General features: G+C 36.9%; 2 protein-coding genes across 16 annotated transcripts; both read right to left on the bottom strand.

Moving 5' to 3' along the window:
* Positions 1 to 37: 37 nt before the first annotated feature.
* LOC113714942 (uncharacterized) lies at positions 38 to 6,230 on the bottom strand. 15 transcript variants are annotated; one of them, XR_011841593.1, is made up of 10 exons: positions 6,047 to 6,230; positions 5,824 to 5,897; positions 5,576 to 5,656; positions 5,380 to 5,472; positions 4,918 to 5,037; positions 4,375 to 4,446; positions 3,792 to 3,869; positions 2,862 to 3,059; positions 2,048 to 2,233; positions 38 to 639 (listed from the first exon to the last, which is right to left on the bottom strand). XR_011841593.1 is itself a non-coding variant. In XM_027239099.2 (9 exons), exons 1-8 carry the CDS (start codon positions 6,144 to 6,146, stop codon positions 2,868 to 2,870), a joined length of 810 nt encoding a protein of 269 aa, XP_027094900.1. In that variant the 5' UTR covers positions 6,147 to 6,230; the 3' UTR covers positions 38 to 2,233; positions 2,862 to 2,867. The 15 variants fall into 15 exon arrangements, 5 of the variants coding, with proteins under 5 accessions (XP_027094900.1, XP_027094894.1, XP_071938450.1 ...); XR_011841595.1 differs by having other exon boundaries at positions 38 to 633; XR_011841594.1 differs by having other exon boundaries at positions 38 to 627.
* A 2,700-nt stretch (positions 6,231 to 8,930) lies between these two features.
* Positions 8,931 to 17,062, bottom strand: LOC113714933 (dolichyl-diphosphooligosaccharide--protein glycosyltransferase subunit 2). Its single transcript, XM_027239086.2, has 20 exons — positions 16,923 to 17,062; positions 16,669 to 16,813; positions 16,145 to 16,337; positions 15,955 to 16,044; positions 15,748 to 15,810; positions 15,553 to 15,622; positions 15,161 to 15,225; positions 14,741 to 14,795; positions 13,888 to 14,015; positions 13,692 to 13,807; positions 13,485 to 13,554; positions 13,011 to 13,112; positions 12,821 to 12,910; positions 12,560 to 12,708; positions 11,797 to 11,908; positions 11,637 to 11,720; positions 11,297 to 11,377; positions 10,973 to 11,197; positions 10,460 to 10,582; positions 8,931 to 9,323 (listed from the first exon to the last, which is right to left on the bottom strand). Exons 2-20 carry the CDS (start codon positions 16,809 to 16,811, stop codon positions 9,207 to 9,209), a joined length of 2,076 nt encoding a protein of 691 aa, XP_027094887.1. The 5' UTR covers positions 16,812 to 16,813; positions 16,923 to 17,062; the 3' UTR covers positions 8,931 to 9,206.
* Positions 17,063 to 18,530: the final 1,468 nt, after the last annotated feature.

The raw sequence follows: 18,530 nt of genomic DNA, 5'->3' as shown, positions 1-18,530 counted from the left end.
CTACAATTGGAAAAGAGAGAGAGTGAGACCATTAGCATTTGCCAAAATTTATATATATAAATAATGGTGTGCAGAATCATCGACATCTAAAGTAAGAAAGTCTGTTGTAAAATAATACCAAGCTTTTCTTGTGGCAATTAACAAATCATTCTCAGACACAATCAACAGACAAACACGTGAGCAGAGACACGGAAGCAAAGCCGCGGGATTCCCTACTGGATGCTGACGTATCTCGCGTCATCCCCAAATGGGCCTCAAAATTTTGCAGAATTACTTTATGTGGCATCACTCGAAAGATGATAGGCACAAGCAGGGAGGGCTATACCGGGCAGGCAAAGCCCAGCATATTCCTACTGCAGATGATTGAATATCCCCTGAGGTGATCTCATGTCCCAGCCCTTGAACGAATCAAATAGTAGTATTTCGAAACAGGGCAGGATCCTATGTACTATGTTGTACTGTTGTTTATCTGCTTCTCTCCGTCTCCCCCCAACGACTGCTTCAAACCAAACATGGGTCTGCATTTCCTATCATCTTTTATTTTGGAGCAAGTTTTGGTTCCCCATGTCCTGATGTGAAACATCACCACCATGTATAAAATTGCACGGACTTCCACCCATCCGCTCCCTACATCTAGCCCTAAAAAAGGTTAAATATGTTTGAAGAAAATCTAACCATATGTATGGGAGCAGGGGATATCAAAGGACCCAACTTGAGCATGCATTAATCAAAGCACAACTCGCATCCACGAACCTAAATTGGGAAAATCTAAACTAAATTAAAGCCCAATTTGCATCCACGAACATAAGCTAGGAAAATTCACCAGGCATAATCCGGTTACACCATTCAAATTGATTGAAATGCTTTATGTCTTTGAAAAAGGGAACTAACAAACCTACAGAACAATTGATAAAAAAAAAAACAAGAAATGGGGGAGGAGGACAAGAAGGACGAAACAACAAAAGCATAGCAAAAGGCAAGCCATGCTAGGCCCACAATTAAAAGAATTTTTGTGTGGATGGATTGCACCATCAAGATCCCAATCTATTTGGCTGTATATATATATATATATATGCAGATATAAACTATGCAATCTACCTTAAATCTTCAAAATCATCAGTACAGCCCATTAAAGTTCCATGAATTATAGAGAGATTTGTTGCACACACAGGTTCAACTTGAACAAATGCAAACAGTACAATTGTCAGCCATCAGCATTCGTATGACAAGCATGCTAATATGGAGCATTACATTTAAGCTAAAAATTCAGATCCACTCTGTTTGATTTAATCTTTGCCTTTAAATAATTATTAGGTAATAAATATTAGCTCATAGAAAAGAAAGACTACAGGGTTTAGGTCTCCATCCAACTCAATGACTCAGGGTTTAGCTAATACAGTACTGTTCATAATTAGACAACAATAATTTATAGTGCAGTACTCTAGATGGTTCTAGATGGTTCAGAACCTTCTTTATGAGCCCTGAACAAACTACGTTACAATGCCAGAACATACAGGCAAAGGGATGTCAAAGCATTGCCTATGCCAACAGAGGCCCTTCAAAATGAACATCTACCATGCAACTGTCAGAACTACTCAAAATAATCTAGAAAATGAAATTTCATGTCCAGAACCCAAAGATAATCAGTTATTTAAAGATAACCAGCCATAAAAGTTTTTCATAACATACCCTATAATATAATGACATTATTAGATGATTCAAAACTTAAACCATAATGTCAACTCCTCCCCCATAATGAAAGTCTTCTCAAGGAATTCTTAGGCATTTAAATAGACACATGCACCAGCAAAACAAAAAACCAAAAAAAAAAGGAACTGTATCTTATTTACCACCCCCAACAATCACTCCCAAACAATCTCCAGAATGCAAGTATTATTGTCGTCAATGAATCTATGCCAGTATGTCTAATTTAATTTTGGTAGGTCTCTGGGCACACAAATTTCACTGCCACCATGATAATCAGGATCCAACTTTCCACTAAGTAATTGAGTATGACCACCAACTTTAACAGGAAAGAGAGGTTGACCTTTGCAAACTGTTTAGCACCATGAAAACTCCTATGGTATTGTGAAGTTTCTCTGAAGAGTCATCCCTAACAAAAGTCAGTACAAACCTGCACAAAACCTCTTCAAATTAAAATCCATATAGGGTCAAACTGTTGTGCACCATGACAACCCCTATAGCATGGTGAAGCTTCTCTGAAAAGCCATCCCTAACAAAAGGCAGTAAGAAAACTTGCATGAATCCTCTTCTGATAAATGTTATGTATATATGTACATGTGTCCACAAAACACACATACGGAAAGTTTTTCAGGTCAACTTTGACATGCATCAAAGTGATGATAAGATATTTTTGGGAGATGATCATATGGATTAGTTATCTTACTTAACAAAAGGCGGTGAAAAAACCTTGCATAAACCCGTTTCCAATAAATGTTATGTATATATGTACATGTATCCACAAAACACACACACGGAAAGTTTTTCTGGTCAACTTTGACAATCATCAAAATGACAATAAGATATTTTTGGGAGACGATCACATGGATTAGTTATCTTACCTAACAAAAGGCAGTAAAAAAAGATTGCATAAATCCTCTTCTAGTAAATGTTATGTATATATGTACGTGTGCCCATAAAACACATACAGGGCAAGTTTTTCAGGTCAACTTTGACATGTCAAAAAAACTTGCAAAAATTCTCTTCCAATAAATTTTATGTATACATGTACATGTGTCCACAAAACACACATATGGCAAGTTTTTCAGGTCAACTTTGACATGCATCAAAGTGACGATAAGATATTTTTGGGAGATGATCACATGGATTAGTTATGTTACCTGCTTTTAATCCTTAGCAATTCGAACAACCAAACCACTGGGTGTCTGAATGGTTTTGAGGTGACCTGAACCAATTAGATCTCTAAGATGAAATCTCATATCCAGTAGAGAATGATGCAGGCGTTTCTTCTCCAAAAGAGCCAACATCATCTCCTTGTACTTCCTGCGGTTCAGAAAAGAGAGAAGCTCTTTTCTTCCCTAAGACAAAAGATCTAATCAATGCAAGATAATTAACACCGACAAATGCTAAAAAATTCTAAGATGCATCTTGAAAAGCTGCTTTCTTCTACCACACTCTCTATGTATGGGAGTTATGGGCTTATAACATGTAACACAGCTTTTCTTCCCCATCTTCTTTCAGTCCCCTGTCCCCTCCCCACCACCACTGCAAACCCACCCACCCCCCCCCCAACCAGACAGAGAGAGAGAGAGAGAGAGAGAGAGTGAGAGAATCTCTTTTTAGAAGAGAAGAAATTACCAATACATTTTATCCAGTCAACCCATTAAATGATTAATGGAGCAATATTTGTTTTGTTTTTTGGGGGGGGGGGGTATCAACTATCAAGATTCTAAAAGCAGCTCCATGAGCAAGACAAATGGTCACATGACCAAGTTTCCTTAAAAAAATTACAGAATCCCAGTATAAAATGCACCTTATCTTACAAGATACCAAAAAAAATTTTCAATGTAACAATGCTGGGAATCTTATAAGATTTTGAGCATTAAGAAACTAAAGACTAAGAACTCATTGCAGGCATCATGACAAACTAAACTATGGGTAAATAAACTGATGGATACCACCACTTCTGTACTAGTGGTATGGAGTCAGCCACTAAATCTGCATATGTGTTGATGAGGGATTTTATGGGAGTTGAAGAAAAGACTTCTAAAATTGAAAAATACTAGGAATAACAGCATCTTAATTCTAACCTGAGACAGGCCCTTAAGTACCGAACCAATATTTGGAATTGCAAACCAGTACATGTTGGGATCAATAAGTTGCCGAGTCTGAAAAAAATACCGCCACATCAGGAAAAAAATCCATATTACATATAGGAATGAGGACCAACTGGAGTGCGAAAATAGAAAAAGAAGCACATTCAACTAGCAAACCAAAAAAAATGGTAATAGTAATAATCACTTTCCCATGCATGCCAACCATAATGATTCAATTTTAACCCATATAAATCCACAAACAACAAAATCCAATTTTCTCCTGATAAAAGTGCTTTAAAAACACAATGGCCTTCAATCAACTAAAGCCCTCAGGCAGCCCATTACATACATTTCTAAGCTACATTGTACTACAATTACAACTACTAATAGTAGTGTCTGCACACATCGACCAAACTATTCCAGAACATAATAAGGAAAAGAACAGAAATCTAGGAGTGCCAATTCATTTTGAGCTCCCAGCCAATTCTAGACTACTGGAATCGACTCAAAAAAATGAAAGCCAAATAACTGTACCAATTCAACAAAAGTGAAAAAAAAAGAAGTTATGTACACTTACAAGAAGGCCAGCATTAATCAGAAGAGAGATGTGTTCCTCTTTTACCTTTCCCACCAATGAGAGAAGTGAAAACTATCAAGGAAAAAAAAAAGGACAAGAGTAAAACATTCAAATCATTAAATTAGTGAATGAAGGTCAAAGAACACGACAAAATTGTCCATATAAAAGTACCTAGAACTCAGGTTCTAATACTATTTGTGCCCATTGTCAAAGAAATGCATGACCATCATAAACTAAATTGAGACAAATCAGGTTTGTCGAATTATGGAGACAAGAAGTAAAACCCAGTTAAAGAGGAAGATAATCAATGGAAAGATGTAAACAGAAAACAAGTGTCCCCTGTTTGACATCACATGAATGATTGCCAAGCCTTATTTTTGTAACATCCTTCAACTGTCTTACATCAAAGAACTCACTGGCATGATTCTGATACTCTCTTGCACACAAAATCGTTTCCATGCATCTGTGAAGAAAAGTAAGCCATGACCTCTTATCATTCAAGCAATATGTTAGGACATTCAATGTCTGCAATAGATTGCTTACAAGTTCTTGATGTCCAATACTAGGATCCAGCTTGGAAGGAATGACGTGTGTTTTAAACCAATCAAAAACAGTCAGATCATCTTGCCTCTTGGTCTGAAGTCGTTTGACAGCACGCTCAATCTAGAGAAAAAAATTGGAGTTGATCAAAATGATCAAAGCAGTCCTAAAGTACCTAAAAAATTCACTTGCTCATGAGCACATGTTATAAAACAATGCCTTCCAGGATTTGAGCACATTAAAAGACATACGACATAGAATACCTGAAAATTGTGTTGTACAATATAGAGACCATAAAAGTACTACTACTATCAAGAATAAGCTCGAAAAGAAGAAAAAAAGAAAAGAAAATTTGTAGGACAAGTATATCCTCTACAGATAAAACGCGGATACATAACCCACCATTCGTCAAATTAACCAAAAAAGAAGTGACACTGCACGGGAGGTGTAAAGCAACCAACTAACCTGACTTTGGTAGTCATCCACAAACATTACAGCATGATCGTCTTGCCCAGTATTTAATTTAAAAACACGTATAATGCATTCCCTTTTCAAAGACTGCAAAATAACAAAGTTAAAATGAATTAGTCTGCCACAGAAAGGCTGACAAAACCAAACCTCCGTCGTGCTTGCAGGCCGCAGCAGCAGCAGCAGCACCTACCTCTAATTCCCTATCCACTTGTGTCCTGTCCTTGACGCTGCTGTATAATTGTGACCTTAAAATGAAAGGCTGAATTGAAACCTGTTTCCAGCATGCTTTTAAATGTTTAGCTCATGCTAATTGTAACGCAGGCTTTCTCGCTACAGCTAACACTTAAAACTATGAATGCCGATTCAGCTCTGATCGACTAGCACAAATAATCAATCAAGGTCATCAATTAAAGGAACAAAAATGTATATTGAAAATACCTTTTCGATTCGAGGGAACTGAGAACGCATCATCCGAAGAGCTACCAAGGTGTCGCTAAAAATTAGATTGTCCCCTGCAAGTGCATGCATTCATGTTTGTCGTAATTAGCATCGCAATGCCCCGAGGTTAATTACCAGTATTCGCTCTCTCAATTTCATACTGCTCTACTAATAGAGTATTTTAATGAATAAGCATTTTGCCAGACCAGAAAATTCCACGGACCTAGTGATACAGATTGGTCGGCTGCTTCAGTCTCCGGCGAAGAATCCTGCTCTCGTTGACGTTTTCTGCCGGTCGATGCCTTCGACGTCGTTGCTTCCATCGGGATTACGATTCTCAGCTACGGTTCTGAGCTCGTCCAACTTGGTTATTCTAGAGTCCGTAGCGCTTAGGTTGCTTTGGGAAAATTATGATGCAGTGGCCAGATCTTGAAATTAAATCCTTAGTGAGATAGTATGGGAATTTCGCCAATTTGGTCCCTAAATATTTTCACTTAAATCAATTTCGCCCTTAATGAAATATTTTAACCAATTTAGTCCTTAAACTAGTTTTTTACTTCCAATGTAAGACTTTTCACTGCATTTACTCAATTCCCGTGGACCAACGGGGATATAATTGTCACATTGATTTAATCTTCTGCAATTAGCCGACAAAACATATTAGAGATGATTACAAAAAGGGGCACGCATCTGGGTTTGAAGACATTAAGGCTCATCACAATTTCTCAATTCTATTTGCAAAGAGCATTGGTTGCTTCTTGGAGATGCACGTGCTACATCAGTAGCACACGGTCTCTCGGATGCGATTTATTATGCTAATCATTATATCGAGGCTGGAGCTGATGCTTCCTTAGTGGAGACACCAAGATCCCTTGAGGGGCTCATAGAAATTGGAGAAAAAAAAATGTAAAGGAAAAATGAAAAACAGATATCTGCAAAGGAGATAATTGAGGAGCTAGATGAAGAAAAGAAGTTAGTAAAGTTTTAAGCTCTCAAGTCCATTGAAATCATCAACGTAAAAGATTACAACATGCGGGTGGTCTTGATTCCTGATACACTAAAGTATCTCCCACGGCCTGATTGGAGAAGAAGGATTTAAAGGTTCCTGAGCCAACCAGTGCCTGCAGCTACTTGGGTTACCATTCTACAGTTACTACCTTTCTGTTCTTCAAGAGGCTTGGAAAGGGAAAGGAAAGAATAGCCCGGCCATTGCTAGCAATTCGGCCGACTGCGTGGCTTGCTAAAAATGGAGAAACCATCAGCAGCTTCAGCCTGTGGATAGTGGAGGAAAAAGAGCCCGTATTGAAGTCCCTGTTAGATGTAAATTTGATCCCATTGATGAAGAATTGATGTTTTATTTGAGGAAAAAATTTTGGTTGATCGCGATGGTTTGCCTGAGTATATTCCCACTACTGATGTTTTTGGAAAAAAAAAAAAGGATGCATTAAGGGAGAACTATTTCAATGGGGCATCAAGTTCGTGCAACTACCAACACTCAAATCAAATTATCATATCTGATTCCAAAGCTTCGCGAGGCTACTGTTAGCTATGCATCGAATTGAAAAAAATGTCTTACCATTTGAATGCTGCGTTGGCAGCCAATTAAACTGATGGGCAAAGAGAGAGGGTGAAAAATGGACTGTATAGGAGCAAGCTGCCACAAGGGGTTCGATAATGTCATTTTTCTCCATTTTGCAACGCATGTGCCTAATTAACTAGACTAGACGTTGTGGTAGAATTCTTCTGCATGGAGTTGCAGTTGCAATAAGCTTGCTGAAGGATGAATCATCATCCCCTGAAATTCCGGACATGTTGGATAACCCCATTCTACCATCATTCTCCTGCATGCTTCCCACAACACACATGTCAAAAAGGCCATGACTAATACATGAACTTGCGTCATCTGCTGTGTTGGATAACCCTGACCTAATGGCTAGTACTTCCTTCTTTCCACCTACACTGCAAATTTGTTTCTGCCCCATTCCACTCCACACCATGGAATTCAATCCCCAAGAGAAGCAATGCCACTTCTTTATGTTCAAGCTCCAGTTCTTCTCCTTCGTTCCATTTCTGTGCATTCACCTTTATTCTTCAGTTGTTTTAGCTCCCATTCTCTAGGATCCTTCCACTCGACTTCACTTTTTGTCACTTTACTTGAGAACCCCTTACCAGCAGCCCACAAAACTACTCATTGACCTCACTGGCTCTTTCAATTAGGAGGAATGCACCTGCAGCATCCCTCTTCCTGTACGTACCGCTACCACTCGCTTTCCTGCACTTCTCTTATTTGCAACTGGCTCAATTCACCTACTTGTTCAAACTGTTCTTTTGAACCCATTGATCCCATTTGCTCCGATGGCTTGTGCCATCTCTTCCTCGCAAAACCAAGGAACCGGAAAAGACTGAGGGTACAAGCACTAGCTGATATCAGGCTCTCTTCTCTGTTTTGTCAGCTAATGATCTCTTCATCATAATGATCTCTAATCTGTTTTGTCAGCTAATTGCAGAAGATTAAATCAATGTGACAATTATACCCCCGTTGATCCACGGGAATTCAGTAAAATATAGTGAAAAGTCCTACATTGGAAGTAAAAACTAATTCAAGGACTAAATTGATTAAAATATTTCATTAAGGACAAAATTAGTTTAAGTGAAATGTTTAGGGACCGAATTGGTGCAATTCCTGAGATAGTATTATTGACTCTTCACCCGTAGGCATACGTAATACTGTGCTAATAATAGCAAATTGATTTTTCGTAGATTTCAAATTGCACATCAGACCTTCAACCCTTCAAATTTTTTTTCCCCTTTGGTAAAAGTAATGATTAGTTGCTTTTAATTTAGTCCTAATTCTGCCCATTACAAAACAAACCTTTAATCCCGCGTTTAAAACCTGCCCGTTCGCATTCTTACAATAGTAGATAATTGCTCAGAATCTCACTTCTTAATATCCAGGGTTTGCACTTTTTCCTTTATGTTTCTCTGGTTTTTAACTAATCTCGTAGTATCCGTTTAAGAAGGACGTACAGAATAGTAGCGTTTTCCTTTCTCTTTTCTTTTTCATTTTGAGGTGGAGGTACAGCCGGGGCAGTAAATTGTAGAGGTAATTTGCAACATAATAAATACGTCATCCTCCATGCTGAATTCGCTAATAAATCCAAGTTCCAATAGTTTTAGTTCTAAGATCACGTCAATGCTAGAAGACGCTGTCGTGACCACGCCCTTCTTTGTCATTCTCACTCGTGACAAAACTCAGTCCAGTTGCATAACTAAACTGAATTTATCCTACAACAAAATCGAGTCCGTTATCCAACACTCAATTTTCTCAAGTAACTATCCCATGCGCAAAAAAACGTTGAAATCTCAAAGCTATGAATGAATCCTTAAGCCGATTTCAACTTTGCTGAAGTGGAGGCTAGGTAAGAAAGGGTCCTATGTCCGGTAAATATCAACGAGATTCCCAAGATTCCAAGTGCTTTCAATGTTGTAAACAGATCCAACTGCAAAACACGGTAGAAAACAAAGCATTAGCCATTCGGAATTGCATGCAAGTCCACGTTGAGGATTAATTTGGTGTTTAGTTCATCAACAAATATTTAGATGTAATTCCATTTCCACTCATCAACAAATATTTAGATGGAATTCCATTTCCACTCACAAGGCCCTCAAGGCTATTCAAATGGATGAAGGAGCACTCAAGCTACATGAAACCTAAAGCAAAAGAGCAGGTTCTTGCAGCTAAACCCAAAGTTGATGCTGTTCAACTACTAGGGGGGAAAATACTCAAAGAAAACTTTATCTACTTGTTAATATGGAATTATGACCATGTCCAAAGGATCATATTGAAAATATGGACAGTAAACAGTTGAAACAGAGGGCAGTGGTCTTATTAGTTTGATAATGCAAGTGTACTTACAGTGGCACCAATTGTCAACACAAATTCAGGGAAATAGTAATCCAAGACAAAAGAGGTTAAAAAACCCTCATGGGTTCATTTCTCTCTTTTGGTGTGCTTCATACAAAATGGGCCAGGTTAAATGGAAAGAAAATTCAGAGCTTACAATGAACTAGGAAGCAACTATGCTAAAGCTATATAAAAGTGAGAGTATAGGCTAACAGTGTAAACATGAAAATGCTCTGTTTGCCTAAGCACCTTTGCATAATCCTAACCACCATTTTATCTCACAGGCATCACATCCCAAGAGTGCTACAATATTTTTCAAAAACATGCAATAAAAGCACGTTAAAAAAAAAATTCTGTTTCCCTTAATTGCTTTTTGCTGAAAAAGGCCAAGGCAAGTTAGCCGAGGATCTAGGAAGAGCTAAAAAGCAAGCAGTTTACATCTAGGTAGGCAAGGTGGTTCTCAAATTGACCATGGCACAATGGAGCAACGTTACAGTTGAACCAAGGGCTACCATTTCCCACTTAGTACTATGTTTTTTACATCTACTGTCACATAATAATGAAGTTATTTTGGAGTAGCAATGATGGAAAGGAATCCATGGAGACTATATGCCCAACCCAGACGGCAACCCACACAACCTGGCCCCCTCCCTCCATATCCCTCAAAAAAAAAAATGAAACCAAAGTAAGATATGGCCCCTAAATCTCAAAAAGCAGCGCAAAGTAACAAACCTTCAACCAGAAGACCACATATAGTGAGAGAACAGCTGCAATTCCTATGTGGAAGGAAATGGCAAAAAAGGCAGGAAGTGTTGATGAGGGGAAGTTCCTCAGGTTAACCCGGAGCAATAGAAGCTGCAAAGATTGGAGGGAATCAGTATTGTGATCTCGGATGTCAAGCAAGGTTGAGCTAGTTAACAAATTTACTAATAACAAAGGAAGGGAAGAGTGCAGAAACCTCCCAAAAAAATGCACGCACACACACACATAGAAGCATAGGAAACATGGCATCATAACCTTAGGCTGCAATACTCTGTCGGCTCCTACATATTCCCTTGGATGTAAACACAAATAGAAAATAAACATTCACAAGCAATACCCCACATACTGAGTAAATGCCATATCCACACTCCTAAAAAGTCATACTTTGCGGCAAACAAATACTCTTTTCTCAGCTTCTCTTGTAACAAATGTAAACATGCTTAGACAAAACAGAAGATAAATAAACATGAACCCACAACTCACCCCAATCAAGAATCCACCAAGTGGCAAGAGAACAAGCCCCAAGAATGCAAAAGAAAGTTCTGTAGGAGGTCTCTTGTCTGGGGATCTAAAAATGTGAGTGATCTCTGCTCTTGGCCCGTATTTTGAGGAAGAGTCTACAGGTTGTGGAGGAGGGCGAGCTGCTTTTTCTGGTGCATCTGGTAGATCTAAATCAAGATAGCCCAAAGGTTGCAAGAAAGAGTTCTCCTGGAAAAGGGAAAAATATTTATTTAATACATAAAAGTACAAAACTTTTCAGTATGCGCCTGTGTGTATGGAGAGAGAGAGAAAGAGAGAGAGATTTACCATGACAGAGTCACCCACAGTGAGTTGAATGTCATATCTACCAGACAAATAGAAAAACTTCTCAACCAGTCCAAGAAAATCCTACAACACACAATGTGAAGATTGAAGGCATGAGTTAGGAGCATATGTCAGAATTTGCAGACTCGTTTAATTTTGAAACTATCAAATTCTCATCTCAATCATAGGGATTAAAGAAAGTGCGTCATTGTTAAAAAAGACCATGACTGCTCCATTTGAGGTCATTAGACACATCTATACATCTATCCAATCTAGTTCAAGAAAAGATGATTTATACACACACACACATATATCGGAATAATAGTAGTTAATAACAACTAACCAGTGTTATCTCAAAATTTTTCCCAGAACTCCTGACAAGAAAGATATGTTCAACCCCATTCTCATGTCTCAACCTGAGAAATGCCTGCATTACAAGAGACACATTAAGCAACCAGAACAAGGAAGAACATCAATGGACAGAAAAACAAAGTACTGCCAACCTGGTGAGGCTTAAATGCACGACCAAAAGGAGTGGTCAACTGAAAAGTCAATCGCAACTTCTGAAGATGGTTTGCTGATAAAGCGATGGTGTTCTCTCCAGTTAAATCCAGTCTGCAAGTTTACCAACACAAACAAGATGGTAAACGTAGTTAAACTTGATAATCAGTGAAACAAGCAGAGATTAAGGCCAAGAACCAAGATGCTGTCATAGTATTCTAGAATAACAACTCTCCCAGCCGATTTTAATAAAGAATGCATCACGAGCAATTGTCATGCAGTCCAAAAGAGACTGTTCAAAATTTCAATCCCAATCATCCTCCCATCCATCCAACTGCCCCCTTCCCGCTAAAAGGAAAAGAATAAAGGACATAAAACAAGGGAAAATGATGCTAATTTAACGCTAAAGAAAACTCAACGCTATCAAAGAGTCAAAGGCATTGCTGGTGTATTGGGCGCGGCTTTGCTATGAGCTATTCTTCATGCTACTGTAGAAAATACTATATTTGAAGATGGTGATGGCGCAATACATTCCATATGTATCATTTGATAACCCCCAAATCTTCTACCTATGGTTCAAATTTAAATCAAACAGAGGAAATTCAAAGATATTTACTGCTTGATAGATCTCAACAACACAGCTTTCTATATCAAGTTTAAATTAGCAGGTTTTTCACTTTTTAACCATTGGAAGCAAAAAATACAAAAATCACCAACAAATAAGAAAATTAATGAACAGATTGAATTCAAAATCAGATCACACACCTTTTTTTAGTTTCTACATTCCCAAGATCACTGTCGAGTATAGCAATCTCTGCTTGATCAATATTAACCACTCCTGTAACATATACAGGTACTTTTGTTCGTCCTCCAGTAGCATAGATTTTCTTATGTTCTGGGTCATGAAGCAAAATCTACCATTTGAAATGCGGATTAGAAGAATGCCAGCAAAACAGCAGGAAGAAAAAACCTTATGCACAAGAGTGACCAGAGGCACAGAAGTGCTAGAACCCTAAGGAAGAATACCTCAAAGGTAAAAATATATTTCCCGACATCAACATTCTCAGGCAGAGCATCCAATACATGCAGCTTAGTTTCTGGATCAAACTTAAGTTCCTGGAAATAAGACAGAGAAACAAGAGATAAAGGCACAAGTGAAGGAAAAATAACTCAGAAAAATCAGGCTTTTCCAAAGAAAATGAAAATTTATCAAAACCTGGTCAATAATAGATGCATCCTTTGAACCAGAGGTAAAGATCTGCATCAGTTTGACTGATAGAGGTGGAACAGCAGAGCCAAGAACAGTGTTAACACGAACCTGACATGTGTGAAAATTAAGGCAAAATGAAGCAAAAATGCATAGCATGAAATCTTGAAGAGCCATATACTAATATATTAAAAGCAGCGGAAGGTTTGATTGAACAGCAGGAAACTACAATCTCAAGCTGTATTCCTACTTTTCCACTTTCTCAAACATATAATTTGGGGAAGGGCTTTATTGTTGTTCTAAACCCCTGATTCATATATCCCAAATCTTCAGCAAAGCTGAACTCAGAAAAGTATTCTGGAGAAAGAAAATCAGCTCAATCGAATGCCATAAGGGATGCAAAGAATAACAAGAATATATGCTTGAGATTTAAAAAAGAAGAAATAACTGCACCAAGGTCAGAAGCCTGACAGGGTGACGCACCTTAAGCTGGTCTTTTCTAGTAACTGAAAGCACAGAGGACGGAAGTGACAATATCAAAGGAATTGAAATCCTGTCCAGCACAACAACAAGCAACCGAGGGGAGTCCAACCAATCCCAACAACAAAGAAGCAACTAAAAAATATCAGATTCCCAGCAAAATTATTAGACCCAGTAGGATTTAATAGAACAGAATCATACAACACTTGCCTATTGTTTTCCAAGGAAGCTAATGCATCAATTTGGTGATACAAGTCTTTAAAGTTGCCAGGAACTCCAATGCCAAGGAAAAATTTTGCTAAACATAGTATTCTGTCCCCAGGAAGCTGCAAAGGGAGCAAAACACACAAATTAATGCATGTTGATGAGAAAAGCAAAAGAATATACAAATAATGCTCCAACACACATTTAGGCTTTCAGGAGTTGATGTTGCAAAACTCGTGAGCCCTCGGACAATTGACGAGGAAGCTGAAACTGGACCCCAATTTCCTTGTGCATCCACAAGTTTTTCATCGAAGTAGCAGGACCCATCATCTATAATGCAACAAAAACTCAACAATTTGAAATTTGCAACTATAACAATCTTTGAAGATCGTAACTCTTAGACCAAATAAATACCTTTTTTTTTTTTTTTAAAAGTATGAAAGTTCAAATCGCTGAAGCTAAAGTAGCCAGAAAACAGTCAAGATTCACCAAGAAACAACATGTAGGAAAATCCTCCTATTCTTTAAACACCACTTCAATCATTGATTCCAAATAAACATAATTCACTTATTAACAAAGATATCTTTTTTCATTTCTAACATAAACCACCAACCACCAAAATATGTTTGCCTCAACCTTTGCCAAGTTAAATCAGGTAAAAGCCCGTTTCAAACTAAGAACCATTTCTGTGACATATGTAGATAAATAAGATATTTTAGGAGTCAGCTGATCAAGGGAAGGTAAAACAAATAACAAAAATCCAGAAGTCATTATTCCATATTTTGTTCAATCACAAACATAAGAAACCTCGGAAAGGTAAATTAAGAGTTATTCAACATGCAGAAAAGCTGATAAATTAATAAAAGTAAAATGCTATAGAATTTCACTAAAGCACATAACATTTTATATGCAGCTTCATCTATGTAAGAAATGGGAACCATATATTACGAAACAAAGAATACAGGAGGTAAAAAGAGCAGATATAGCTTCACATATGTATAAATGGGAACTATATGTTAGAAAACAAAGAAGGGGGTAAGAAAATATATCTATACCATATCTCTCGATGCCATCAAAGAGCTTCAGTATATCCTGTTTGAGAGTATCCATCTGCCAGAACAAATAAGCAAAAAACAAAACACAGATCAGATCAAATAACAAACTTTAAAATAGCATCAAATGAACAGAAAAAGAAAACCATATCGAATGTCGGGCAAGAAAAGGTCTGAAATGTAAAATGAATCAACAATACAGATTCATGTACAAAAGCTACTCAAGAAAGATCATTGAAGATTCCAGGTAGATTCCAACTACCCCTCTGAACAAATACAAAAGCAAAACAGAGCGGGGGCAGAGAGAATAAAACAAAAGAAAAAATCAGCACTCTGCTGAAGAAGATTACAGTCAGTTTTATAAATATGAATTTAAAAGAAAATAATAACATAAAGGCCTCAAGTATAAAATACTCAACCTACCAAAGACTGATCAATGTCATGAGACGCCAATGCAACAACTCCAGCCAGTGTTTCAAGCGCTATTCCTGCCAAAAGTTTTGAATTAATTTAAAAGAACTTTCAGAATTATAAACAAATCCAAAGTTACAGTACCTATCCAGTAGAAACAGAAACAAGTAGCATTCAAGACATAATTTAGAAACCAATTGTACAATTCCACAATAAAAAACACTTCTTCTTTCAAAGAGATGCATATTTTTTATTTCACACTGTCAGCCATCCTTCTATCCAGGTGATCTTACTCAAGCATATCCCAAAATGGACAAGAAAATCTGATTTTATTGCCAAGGGACTGTAACATTTTCGAAGAAACAATAACACAATATACACAGTTTCATCACTAAGGGAATCACCTGCAGCATAAGTACTTGATTCAGGATTGTTGGAACTAAAACGCCACCTTCCATCACTTTGGCTGAGAGCCTGATAAGAATTGTCCAAGTCACAAGGCATTTAGGGATACTGTTATACAGAAAATGAATTTCTTTTGCATCATGAAAGTTTACTAAGGGGCTTGACTATCACAAGCCACTGCAAGATGATCTCACCTTTATTGCACGGAAAATTCCATCAGCATCTTCAAGATGTACATCAACTTCAGCAGTCTGACTCTGCAAAGCCAGTCAATAACATGAAAATTAAAGTCTATCAAGCCCTAAGGAGATGGAAATCAAATAGCATACAACTAATTATTTTGTCCCAGAATACAATAAGGGCAAGAACAGCAATCGAGAAGTTAGGATTACAGCATTTACCTTAATAAGTTTCAAACTTCCGATCGAATAGTGTAAGTCAAGTAGTGAATTGGCATCTTTAACATTATCTTTAAGCCTCGAAGCAATGCCCTTTGATTGAAAAAAAATGGTCAATGAAAATTAAACCTCAAATTCTGGCTATGAATATGCTGCAGAAAGAATATAGATGGGAAAAAGATTCCTGACATACCGCAAAGACCTCATCATTGAGCTCACATTTTAGTACTCCATTAACCCTTAAAGCCTGAAATAAATCCTTTAACGCTGAAGAAGGAGACCAAAGAGTATCAACCACAGTTCGACAAGTGTAACCCTTGATCTTGGACTTTTTATCAATACCAAGAACTTCAAATGTTCTCAACGCCTCAAAAGTTTCTTCTAGACTGAAAAAAAAAAGTCAAGATGTTAGATGACGCGAACCTCCAATCAACATTTCAAACTCTCCACCCAATTTCAGCACTTCCCTTTACCACTCAAACTCAAAATAAAATTAAAAAAAAAATAGCAAATAGGACTAGTTAAGATTTTCATCCAATTATTCCTATACACAACATAGCCTTCATACTTTCTATCCGTCGAACAGACAAATTTACATGTCTAAATGCGATTCACCATCAAATTGGGTAAAATTGCCCAAACAAAAATATCGAATGGGGTAAATATAGAGAGATAGAGGAGGGAGTGGGTGGGTTTAGTAAGGGTTTAGAAGCTGACCTCTTAAGAGATCCATCAGTGGGGGTAAATAATTCCAATGCTGCAGATCGGTGAGAATCGGAGATCGGATTAAAAGTCGCGGCGTCACAGATCGATGCAACTGATAGTATTAGAACCAGAAATCTAAGACCTCTGGCGGCCATTCCTGTGTGAAATTAATAAATAAAATCAAAATAAATTGGCTGGGAAATTAAGTATATTTTCTTGATTTGAATTACGAAACCCAAAATGCCCGAAAAGTGGTTTAATTGTACGGGAAATCTTGACGTGAAAACTTGGCCGCTGCTGTTAAAGTCAGTCTTGGTGGTCTGCGCCAGAGTGACCACACTCGAGTCGAGAGGACGAAGGGAAACTGGGAATAAGCGATTCCCTGCTGTTTGTAGAGTGAGAGAAGGCTTGATCGGAAATTCCCGAATATACCCACAGTCTAAGGTTATTTTACCACATATATCCCACATTAAACACGCGCCATCATCGAAGACGTGTTTGGGCCTATACAGTTTGGACACGTTTATTCATTTGTTTATGTTTGTACTAATTTCTGAGCCAATGCTCCTTTCAGTATCTTATTTGCTACTATTTCGCGATATTTCTTTTATTTAAGTGAGGGGTTTTGGGTTTGAATTGCTCTTTCACTGCACTTAGGTTGTGTTTGGATTGTATTTTTTATAATTTTTTATAAAAAAATTATTATAGTGATTTGATGTATGTGAAAAAAAAAATTAAGGAAAAATGATCGGTTTCATCCTTTTACATTTTACAAAAATATTCTTTTCGTCCCTCACTTTTAAAATGAAGCAATTTCGTTCTTGACATTAAAAAATTGAAATTATTACGTCTCCGAACCCAAATTTCAATTTGAATCAAACCACCAATCAACTTGATTACAAAATTTGGAGGTATAATTGGACGATCATTTGGTTAGCTCAACTTGATATTCATGTGAAATTTAATGAACCTAAAAAAAAATAAAAAATTATAACATAAAAAAGAAAGATTAATCTTTCATACATTATCATTGTATACACTGACGGTTTTATGTACCACCATATCATTTTAATTTTAATTTAAACACCAAATTTTATATTTATGATATATATCTAGATTCGTAAGCGGATATACTAACTGTGCATGAAAAGATTTATCAAAAAAAAAAAACTCTACTATTTTAAAACAAAGAATGGCCTTTTATTTTATAGTTTTTATTTTTTTGGTTTAATAAATGTCATGTGAATATGATGAAATTGATCGAATGATCTATCAATTCTATTTTCGAAATTTATTACTGGGTTATTGGATGATTTGATTCAAATTGAAAATTAGGTTCAGGGATGCAATAGCTTTAATTTTTAAATGTCAGGGACGAATTTGCTTCATTTTAAAAGTGAGGGACGAAAAAATATTTTTACGAAATGTGAGGGATGAAACAAATTATTTTCCAAAAAATGTGATTACAAAAAACGACGCAATTTTCTGGCGAAAATAGCTGTCCAAACAAGGCCTTAGTTTTTATGCATGTGTAAATTTAAAAGAATTGGGTAGAAAAAGTAAATTAGCTAACTTAGTTAAAAGTTACTACTATCTTCATTTAATACTTAAAGCACCTGTATTAAAGATTATTTGGAATTTCTTTTGTTATACACAGTAATTTTTTTTTTAATAATGTAATATATGTGAAATGAAATGTAAATTCAATGAAGAAAAGATATTCAAATAATATAGAATTCAAGCACTATTTGGTAAGCTCGTTAAAAAATCAACATTAAATAAAGGCAATATCAAAAAATCTAAAAAATGACATGAATATTAAATCCAAACTCCATAACTCTCACACTTGTTTTTCTTTTTTCACGGTAAAAATT

The sequence above is a fragment of the Coffea arabica genome, chromosome 1c (genome assembly GCF_036785885.1).
Source record: "Coffea arabica cultivar ET-39 chromosome 1c, Coffea Arabica ET-39 HiFi, whole genome shotgun sequence".
Taxonomy (NCBI): Eukaryota; Viridiplantae; Streptophyta; class Magnoliopsida; order Gentianales; family Rubiaceae; genus Coffea; species Coffea arabica.
The sequence above is the reverse complement of the archived record's forward strand: the minus strand, read 5'-3'. Positions and strand labels throughout refer to the sequence as shown.